At 38.6% G+C, this 11,001-nt stretch overlaps 1 protein-coding gene across 2 annotated transcripts in view; it reads right to left on the reverse strand.

Annotated features, from left to right (window-relative positions):
- The window catches only part of urb1 (URB1 ribosome biogenesis homolog), a 44,218-nt gene that overhangs the window by 15,077 nt on the left and 18,140 nt on the right, over positions 1 to 11,001 (reverse strand). For both annotated transcript variants that reach the window (XM_037531007.1, XM_037531006.1), the window contains exons 19-25: positions 10,714 to 10,913; positions 9,475 to 9,684; positions 8,221 to 8,400; positions 6,910 to 7,172; positions 1,324 to 1,618; positions 893 to 1,148; positions 564 to 768 (exon numbers count right to left, since the gene is read on the reverse strand). In XM_037531007.1, the coding sequence (XP_037386904.1) occupies positions 564 to 768; positions 893 to 1,148; positions 1,324 to 1,618; positions 6,910 to 7,172; positions 8,221 to 8,400; positions 9,475 to 9,684; positions 10,714 to 10,913 (1,609 nt within the window). The remainder of the gene's footprint in view (positions 1 to 563; positions 769 to 892; positions 1,149 to 1,323; positions 1,619 to 6,909; positions 7,173 to 8,220; positions 8,401 to 9,474; positions 9,685 to 10,713; positions 10,914 to 11,001) is intronic.

The raw sequence follows: 11,001 nt of genomic DNA on the forward strand, positions 1-11,001 counted from the left end.
CCTGGTCAATCGTAAGTGCTATTATTATGAAAAGGAAACATCTAGGAGCAACAACAGCTCAGCCACAAAGTGGCAGACCACTCAAACTTGTAGAGTAGAGCCGTTATACACTGAAGTGTGTAGTGTTACCGTGGCAGTTTTTCAAAGTTTGGGCTAGACACTCTGGAATGTTGACTATGAGCCAGGCTTTCTCATTCAACATCATTGCCTGACCTCACAAATGCTCTTTTGACTGGATGAACACAAATTGATACAGACAAACCCAAAAGTGGATGGTGCTTTAGCCGCAAACCTGGGCCCAACTCTACATTAACACCAGTGGTTTTGGAATGGGATGTCCAACAAGCTCATATAGCTGTGACAATGACTTCACAAACTTTTGGCCATATAGCGTATATTTTAAATCTGGAATTTAAGAAAATTGAGAAAATAGTTCTTTCATCATCAGCTCATTTTCCAGCCCATAAATAAGGCACACATCGAAAATATGTTCACAGCCCCATAACTTCTACTAGATAGAAACAAAAAGTGTAGAGCATACCCTTGCTTAAAAACAAGGTTACCTTTCATAGTTCTCTGGCTTCTTAAGGTTGGCAGGTAAGTCACTAATGAGCTGGTAGAGTTCAGGAGCCATATCACCTAGCTGGATAAGGCTGGACAGGATCTCCATACGCTGGTCCAGAGACACACCAGCTTCCATTTGTAGTGCTGAGCTCAATAACTCAGTCAGGAAAGTTTTGGTCAACATCTGCAGGACTGTGTTTTGAACTGTAACAGGAACAAATATTATTAATACCCTCACCAATATACTGAAGAAAAAACTTCATAAGTCCTGCAAGCACATTTTTCCAAAAACAATATTCAGGTCTGCGGTTTGTCTCTTTATACTGACTGTCTTTAGGTCTGCAGGGATCTAGAGTGACAGCTTGTCGAATGTAGCTCGTCAGCAGGCAGAGAAAGCTGTTGTTTTTAGCTGTGATGTCTGCAAGGTCAGACTGTTCCAGGCACCAAAGCTCGAAGCTCAAGCAGTGAGTGGAGCAGTTCTGTACCAGCAGTGCTGCCAGGTCCAAGTTAGAGCACTGCTGAAGGCAGTGGAGAAGAACATCAGTTGGGACAAGTTTAGCATTCCAAGGCTCTCTCTGCAGCACCTAAGGGAAAACATTTAGCATTATCATTTATTACTGTCTTTAGAAACAATTAGAATTTCTATGCCACACAGCAGCCCTAACTTAAGATAATTTCAAGGTTAGAAACACTACAAGACAACCACTATAACATTGCAAGGGCAGCAGTGCTTCCAAGACCAAGATTTGCTACACCAACCTGGAGCAGAACATTTTCTAGTTGAGCACTGTGGCAGGAGGTGTACAAAGTAGCTAGGCTGCGCAGGTTTTCTGAAGACAGATATAGGGTGTTGATTTTTCCTGGTGGAGCTGAGCTCTTTGTGAGAACCTTAAGCACAGCATGGCCATACAAACTGAGCTTATCACCATCAGCCAGTAGGCTGCTCTGGGGCAGCAGCAGCAGAGCAGACAAGACCTCGTTCACACTGGATGGCTCCATGTAGTCATACAGTGCCAGGAAGGCTTTAACAGACTGGGATTCCTCATTAAGGCACCTAGTGAGAGAGAACAAGTTTTATTAAGGATTACAACCAGTGACTCAGAGGTAAGTCAAGTAGCCACAAACACAAACTCTGCATGTCCTATTGGCATTTATTTATTTTAAAAGCTGTGCTTTTTTACTCTTATTCTTAGCACAGCATTGATATCAGTATGTTGGTATCATGCTTGTGGGTGTTGTGCTGCCACAAGCGCTTTAGGTGTAACAGCATTTGGGCATTTCTATACACACTGTCACTGAGGGGTTGAGAATGGTGTGCCAAACAAATATAGTCATCCAACAGCGGGTTTGTGGTACTAAGGACTGCTTATGACTAACACATGCATTTAAGGGGGGCAATTACTTTATAAACCGTGCTTTGTTTATAGGACCACTGTCAAGCTGAAACAGGAAAGGGCCTTCTACAAACTGTTACCACAAAATTGTATGCACAATTTTTTTTTTAATTTCACTGTATGCTGTGGAATTAATGTTTCCCTTCACTGAAACTAAGAGTCCAGCCAAAATTAGCGAAGTGCTCTGTGACTAATTATAATATTTGACCATCTATAGAGTAAATGACAGATAACACCAACAGATACGGTATTTGGATGCTCCTGAAGACCTACCATCTTCCACACAAGGTCTTTTCTCCTCAGTGGATGATGTTGCTGTGTTACATCGCTTTTTTCCTTTTAAAAAGGCTCAGTAATCTTTTGGCAACTGAGGACAGTAGTTAAGAAAGAGGACAGGCATGCCAGTCTAGCATCTGCATCTTAACATGTACAGAATGCGGCTTGGTATTGTACTGCAAAACAAGCAGGCACATCCCTAAAAAGATGCTAGATGGTAGTATATGATGCTCCAAAATGTGTTTCCAAAAACAATTTGAAAGGTAGACCCATCAGACCACAGCACACATTTCCACTTCGCATCAGTCCATCCCAGATTAGCTTGATCAATTTTTAATGCAGTGCTGTCTATGGCACTGAAGCCCACGGGCATTCAATATTAGTTTTTAGCCTTGCCCTTTAAACACAGATTTTCACAGATTTCCTTCATCTTTTAAAAATGTTTTGGAAATGCAGTGGAAAGTTCTGAAAAAGGTGTGTTTGAACATTCCACAAACTTGCTCCTATTCCAGCTTTTTTGAGATGTGCTGCAGGCATAAAATTCAGAATTAGCATATAATTACAAAAATCAACAAAAAAGTTGATGGGTTACAATATTACTCTTTTCTTTGCACTGTTTCCAGGTAAATACTTGCAAAATACAGTTTACAAACCACTGCTTTCTGTTTTTATTTGCACTTCAGCTATTTCTTCTGTAATTGGGTTTATATACCAGAGAAATATATATTCATTGTTTCTGGACCTAGCTAATGTCAACTAGAGCAGTTAGTAGAAAAGCAGTCCTAGAGTACTGCACTAGGGATAGTATAACAGAGACTTCATAACTTTGAAATCTTATCCGTTTAGTTACCATGGCAACTTCAGTTAGGACTGACTTTAGGACATAAGCTATTACAGAACAACAGTTCATATTTTAAAAGGATTTTGCTGTTCATTAAAAGTAATAACTGTATGGTCAGCGAAAACATTTGTGAAACAAATGAGGAAAAAAAAAAAAGAAGAGCAGCAACACTCCAATAAACAGCAGAAAGCACTGTCACAATATGCTTAACTTCAAGTTTTTCGCACTTTACTTTTGTTTAACCTTTACATTAGTAAGGGTAGCTAGCTGTCTCACTAACTTGATTATTTTGATTGTGTTTTATGTTTCAGTTGTGCACATATGGTCAGTTGCTAGGTAACAAGACTGTTGGTTTGAACAAGTAGGTTAAGATTTCCTAACTTGAGATAAGATGCCACATGAGATTCCTAAATTTAGATTTGCTTCTGCAATACGAATGTGTGAAAAATCTTATCTTGACCAGTCAGACCTTAAATTGAGGCAAAAAGATAGGACGTTTCTGTAACAGGGCCCCTGATGCAGTGACGCTAAAGTTGTAGTGGCATGTTAGTTTGTGTTGCGCCGATTTTTGTATTTTTATTTTTTGACTAAGGGTGGTATAAATGGACCATCTATTTACTACTGCATAGGTCTATTAAAATATGCTACGCTGGGATTTTCGAAACTGATTCTAAGTCTAATTCTTTTTACTTTTATGTCGGTATACTCATTTCAGTCAGACTGGTAGAAAAGTGGGTGTATAATTATTATGAAACATTTCAAATGTTTAACATTTATCATCTCCTGTTACGGTTCACAATCATTTACTATTAGGTCTGACATTTTCATGTGTTTCCTTGTTTAAATCCTCATATCTCCCACTGCTGGTTACTTTTGCATGTGTCAATAAAACTAGTTATATAAAAAAAGAAAAAAAAAATTACACACACACACACACACACACACACACACACACACACATATATATATATATTGTATTTCACATTTTATCGTAAAGAACAGAAAATAGGAAATGGAAAATGAAAAAAACTAAGAATTCATGACTTAGCTGTACATTTTCCATGAAACCATTGCGTCTGTTTTCAGGGACTAAAACGTAAACATTTTCTGTTACCTGATTTTTAATTCAAAATAGACATGGGTTGAACAAAGAGTACACAAATTATTTGAACAGTTAACTGAGGACTCTAGTACCCACATCCCTTGTCCAAACCATGTAATACAGATCAGGTGACAGAACCCTGCTCAGGCCAGCTAAGACAAACCTCACCAATAGCAGCAGGAAAGCCAGGTTTTTTAAAATCATTAAAAAATATGGCTATTATGGCACACAGCAAATCTGTCTCTTTATAGCATGTATTAGGCATGGATTCGACATGTTCTAGCTTAAATTGACAATGTGACAACTTACGGACATGTAGCGAGGAACTCTGTGTAGGCACCTGAACTTGAACCTGTACACCATAACAAGCCCCCACTCTTCTGGAAGGGTTTTCCATAAGATTTTGGAATTTATTTAGAGAATTTATGAGGTCAGACTCGCAATCAATGTTACAATTCATCCTAAAGATCAAAGGGTACTCAAGTGTTGTCAGGGCTCTGTCAAGGCTTTCTCAGCTCTTGCATGCCAAACTCGTCAAACTATGTCCTTTTAGACCTCGCTTTGTACACAGGGATACAGTCTGCTGGACACATCCTTTCCACAATAATAGTACCTACAATTGACCAGCGCAGATCTAGCAGAAATTTAACAAAGTGACCTGTAGCAAAGGTCACTAATGACAGCAGCGTTACTAGCTTCATTTGTGAGAAGTCTAAGTTACTTTGTGCTTGATGGAGAAGATTATTTAGTTAGAGATGTGCAACCGGAAATTAGAATTAACCAGACTAGTTAGCAGGGCTCAAATTGTTAAAAGCTTCAGGTGCCTCAGGGAAAGTTATCTTGCCCTTGACTCCAGCAGCAGAATATGTGGCATCTCGGCAGCATACTACTTTAGCTAATGCTAAAGGTTTCCCATGTGAGCACCACTCCTCTCCCATTCACGTGTCCAACAGCTTTATCTCAGTCAGTGAGAAACTCTCTGTGACACCTGCTGAAAGAGCTCTGTACGTGATTCTATCAATTAGCTGTATACCGTGAGCCAGGTGTGTGACAGGGAACTTGAAGCTGCTAGCTAGCCATATGTATGCAAGGATAGTCTTTCATGTAGGTACTACTGATATTAGTCTACAGCAGTCAGAAATAACTAAGGAGAACATTTAATGGAGTTCAAACTCCATTAAAAAAATTAGGCAAAATTAGGTACCATGATCACACTTGAGCTTTAAAACAGACCATATAGATTAGAACGAAAATGGCACCCAACTTAGCTAGAAGTATTCCACTCCACCTGGAAGAACAGCCTTATAGAATAAATACAGGCACTTACTACAGCACACAACTTCTCTCCTCTTAGACTGAAAATAATAATTATCCGACAGCAGCAATGATTTTATGAATTTCTTCAATAATGAAGTTGAAGAACATCCAATGCAAAAAAAAAATCAAAATGCACAGTTAACCGCTAGAAACCTGCTGCCTTACAAAGCTAATCCAGCTCTGAAGTACACTGTAACTACTCTAGAGATGCTAGAATTGTTTACCTTACTTCAACAAATGTAGCAAGTTTACAAAGCATGTTAAATTTGTTTCCTCCTCAGAATCTCCTTCTTGCATATTAGATCCAGTTCCTACAAAGTGTACTCAAAAGAAATTTTGCCAGAAATGCCCAAGCCTCTTCTGTCAATAATAAACCTCACTCTTAGCCTTGGCTATATACCAAAAACTCATCTCTGATTAAGAAACCTAATTTTGATCCCTGCAAGCTATCAAATTATATACCTCTCAAATCTTTTCTTTATATCAAAAATTTTGGAAAAGCTGTGGCACAACAACTTGGCTCCTATTTGCATAGGATTCACATCCATGAAAAATTTCAGTCTGGATTTAGGCCTTATCATAGCACAAAGACAGCACTACTGAAAATTGTAAATTATCTCTTATATCTCTTATAAGAGTGGTTCTGTCTTCCTGCACCGAGCGCGCTCGCTGAGACTGAGAGATTCTATAGGACAGGTGATCCGCTCTCTGGTTCCTCTCCATAAACGGACCAAAATCGGCCGGTCCTAACACTATTCTCTGACCAAGAACTTGAACTTCCAACAGATTAAGGACTGTGTTAAAGACATGGGTGTTGGGCAACTTTCTTCTGTTCACTCAGACAAAACAGAGGTTCTTCTTTTTGGTCCAAAAGCTGATTTTCAGTGTTGAGCATGGGAGCGGGCAGAAAAGCAGACCAAACATAAAAAATAACCATCCTGTGGTTAAACTAGAGTGTGAATTGGGTCTAAAATTTTGGGCTGTAACAAATGTAGCCTGAGAAAATTCTGTTCAAGTTTGACCCAATTTTTAAGGCCAAACCTGACCGAGGATCAACATAATTCTGCCTTAGCAGAGCATGCAATTTGAACCTAGTCCAACCCTGATAAATTTTTGAGAAACTTTCAAACCTTACCAGATTCAACATAAACAGCTGGGTCCCGTCGGGTTCAGACAAGTTCTAGCTCAAATACAGCACCTGAGATGTTTGATGCCATGAGGACCTGTCTCAACAGTTTTATCTTCTTTCCTCTGAGGAACAACTCAAATTACTTCCTCACATTCACTGTCTACTTCTGGCAGCCCTTACAATGCACACATGATTCTTCTAATCTACTGCTATTATATACCCAGATTTATTACCCAGGGCTAATCAAGAGAAACTATCTTGACAATTGAGTGCTATGAGAACGTACCTGCCACTGTGTTGCAGCTCTTTGAGCATTGCTTGATGTGCTGCTGAGAGGTAAGGGCTGATGAGTTCCAGAGCATTGAGGGCTTTGACGGTCTCAGCAAAGGACAGCAGTAGATTGAGGACACCCTGCGTCAGTTGGACACACAGTTGCCTTACCCTGTCCACCTCCAAAGAGTGGTGCGGCACCACATCTAGCTCCACTGCCAGAAACCACTGCTGTAGAACTGGGTGCGTAAACACTGAATTGAACACAAAAAGCAAAACCTGAAAAACAGCAGAAAACAGATTCAGATTAACCAATTCAGGTATCTGGACTGAACTTGGAAATTAGCAAAAATGAAGCATAAAGTAAAGGAGAGGGGCAGAGATCAAAGCGGTCAGTGTTATGCACTTCAACTGCTGTAAACCAGGTTTTACCAAATGCTCACACATCATCGTTAAAGAAACACAGTTTAGGGTGCAAGCCCTATTTCAGTGGCTCCCAAACTTATGGTCTTGTACCAAAATACACGCTCACACAAACACTGTTTAATTTCAAAGTCTAATTCCAAAATTTTGTAATCTAATTTGTAACAAGACAAGATCGCTTAACAGCTGACCTACAACAAACTTTATTAAAACACATTTTAAAAATTTATTTCCTTAATAACGGTGCTACTAAACATGATATAGCATTTTATACCAATTAGTCATAACTTTATGAAATATTCTTCAGTGGTCAGGCCCCCCATGGATCCTCACAGAGCAGGTACTATTTGGGTGGTGGATCATTCTAAGCACTGCAGTAACACTGATGTGATGGTGGTGTGTTAGTGTATGTTGTATGCTGGTACAAGTGGATCAGACACAGCAGTGGGGTGTCCATGGGGGTTCTGATCCCTGAAGAACAGGGTAAAAGGGGGCTAACAAAGTATGCAGAGAAACAGATAGACTACAGTCTGTAATTGTAGAACTACAAATTGCACCTATATAAGTGGAGTTGATAAAATGAACAATGAGCATAGAAACAAGGAGATGGTCATAAATGTTATGCCTGATCAGTGCATACTGCTTGTATGTAAAAGCTTACTCCATTTTCTCTTGACCTGATTTGGTCTGACAAAGTGCTGTGAAATCCAACTTGACACCTTAAACTTTTAAATGATTATTTCTGGCTTAACAGGGTGACTCGCAGCAGCATACAGGCACCACAATCTACTGTTTACTCCTCCCATTACTATGCTACTTTTTTCAGTGCAAAGGAAAAAAAAACTACCTAGCTTTAAAATGTGTTTTTTTTTTGGTCTATGAACATGCTATGTGAACTACCCACCTGCTCTTTGTTGACTTCCTGGGCACATGCAGAGTCCATCTCTAGAGAAAGTTCCTGAGGTTCAGACTGAGGTTCAGACTGGTTAGGTGTAGTCTCTGCTGTGCTGTGCAGGTTGTGGAGTACAGCACCTAATACCTCTAATACACAACCCACCACCTCAGCTGCCTGGCCTTTGGGGAGCTACACCAGAAGACATAACTTACATTAGGTAACAAAAATAACTTTACCAATTCAAACAGTAACCATAGCATGTACCACCATTCTTTCCATAACAAAATGAAATGTTGTGAAATACAAAAGCTGCTGAAGAAATTGATAACCAGTTTGATGTTTGCACCTGTAGCAAAGAAAGTGCTAGAAAATGACACCAAAATAAAACAAATATGTAATTTAGTATCATGTCAGTAAAAGAAACTTAAATGGATTGGGGTTTTAACATTACCCAATGTTATATTTCAGAATGAAAATGATATCTACCATGTCTTCTTCAGGAGCTACCTACACATACCCCAAATGCACTGCTCAGAAACTTCATAGACAGCACATAGAGGGGCATTTTCCACAAATGGGCGCTTCTGATTGGACTGCATTGGCAACCTCTTGGTTTAGAAAAATAACAGTCTGGTCAACCATATAGAGGGAAGGTACTCTGAATTCTGAGTTTTGGTCAGAGGTTAGAGAGGCAAAGAGAGTATAAGGAACTAGGAGAGAAGTGGATTAGGTGGAGAGACTCTCTCTCTGGTCCAAGATCTTTGTTATCTCCATCGACCTCTCTCTGTATTTATCTACTATGTAATATTCAGGTAGGTTTAACAGATAATGCTCTCCCACGTTAAAGTTAAAAGTTTTCTTTCCTCTTTCCCTTAGTCCATTAAATACAGGTCTGTGTAAGACAATCAAAAATCACCTACAATATATTTAAACAAGCCCATATTTTGGATATCTTTTCAAATCACTAGTTAAACTCAAGGCTAGTGGCAAAAAATTGTAGAATTTTGTACATATACATATACAGATATGTAATACATTTAGGTACATTTTATTACCATGTCTAAAGCAGCTATAGACTGGAAAATAAGCATTACTTTCATAAAACTTTAGTGCTGAGTGTATTATTAAATATCAGCCTGTAAATCAACCGGTAAGATTGTAGTTGAAAAAGTATTCTAAAGTTCAGTTCCTAGCTTCAGTTTAGCCGCAGACACTTAGCCCAACCCTAAAAACAGCAAAGATTTACGTGAGAAGGAAGCATACCATGCTGAAAGCATCCACAAAAGATTTGAGATACAGCAGGACTTGAGTGACAGCACCAGTGAACTGGGACAACTGTAGGGTGGACATAGACCTCTCCAGGGCTGACTTAAATGAGTCCCGGAGGAAAGCATCAGGTCCTTCACTGTAGCACATCTTCAGGAAGGCAGGAAAGCACACAGCAGGTGGAGCAGCAGCAATGCAATGTGACAACTGTAACAGACAAGAAGACAGGGGCTTGTATTACAGAAACATCCTATCTTTTTGTCTTAAGATGACAGGTCAAGATAAGATTTTTCACAAATTCCTATCTTATTTTTACTCAGGAAACTGATCTTATCTTACAGAATCTTTGTCAAATTAGGAAATCTTAACTTACTCGATCGAAGTCGACAATCAACTGTAATGCCTATTACCAAGCAACCAATCATACATGCAAAGCTGAAATGTATACACTTAGCCAAAATAATCAAGTTAGTTAGCCAGACAACTAGGTATCCAAGTTTCTACTTTTTAATCCCGCCTTTCAATTTACAATGAGTTTCACAAAGGAATTTCATTTGCACATGTGAAACACATTACCAAGTTTCACATGTGTTACCAGTAAAAACAATTATATAAAAGCTAAAGCTTTAATTAAAATGAACATGTTACTTTAATTTTTAACTGTTTAGAAAACAATTACCACATGTAAAATTTGAATTCATGCATACAACAAATAAGTCTTGAATTTGTACCATTGAAAAATTTAATTTATGGCAAAATTCCAGCAATTACAAATAGAATTCGAAAATGTTGTAATTCAACTTTTATAAGTTTTTTTTCTAATATTAACAGCATTTTCTGATAAAGAAACTTTGTTTCTTGATTAAAAGTAAAAAACATCTTTACGAAACAATTTACTGTTATTCACCAAGACTTATTTCATTAAAACAGCTCTCTCTCAATTTTTTTCCCCTCATTTTGTTCTTGTTTATTTTATCATAAGCATTTTGAAAGCCAAGTGGAGTTTCACTTGATGTGGGTGTTTAATATTTATGACCTCGTTTACATTTTAACCCTTGCCTAGGACATTGTGCCACACATTTTGCTGTCACTGAAGAGTTTTATTAATGTGGCATAATGTGATCGTTATGTTACCTTAAAACTTATTTAATATATACTACAATATACATGGCTGTCTGGCTGTTCTTTTCAATATGCAAAAAATATAATCAGAAAAAATGATCCAGTAAACCTTACCCATGTCTCCTCAGGCTTTTGAGGAAGCCATTGAGAGTAGTAAAGACAAAAGGAGGTAAGACAGGAGTGAGGTGGTCTGGAGTTCTCAGCAGAGAGAAGCTCTTTATCATAGTGCTGGAGAGTCAGACACAGAGTCAGTGGATCCCTTTGACTGTGAAGGATGTCACACAGCGCTGCACACATGTACTCACACAGTACAGCTGCAAAACAGTAGCACAACTTAAATACTGCACAACTTTATACTAGCATAAGTACAAATGCTTAACTGATTAAAAAACATGCCACATA

This window comes from Pygocentrus nattereri, chromosome 19 (genome assembly GCF_015220715.1).
Source record: "Pygocentrus nattereri isolate fPygNat1 chromosome 19, fPygNat1.pri, whole genome shotgun sequence".
NCBI classification, from domain to species: Eukaryota; Metazoa; Chordata; class Actinopteri; order Characiformes; family Serrasalmidae; genus Pygocentrus; species Pygocentrus nattereri.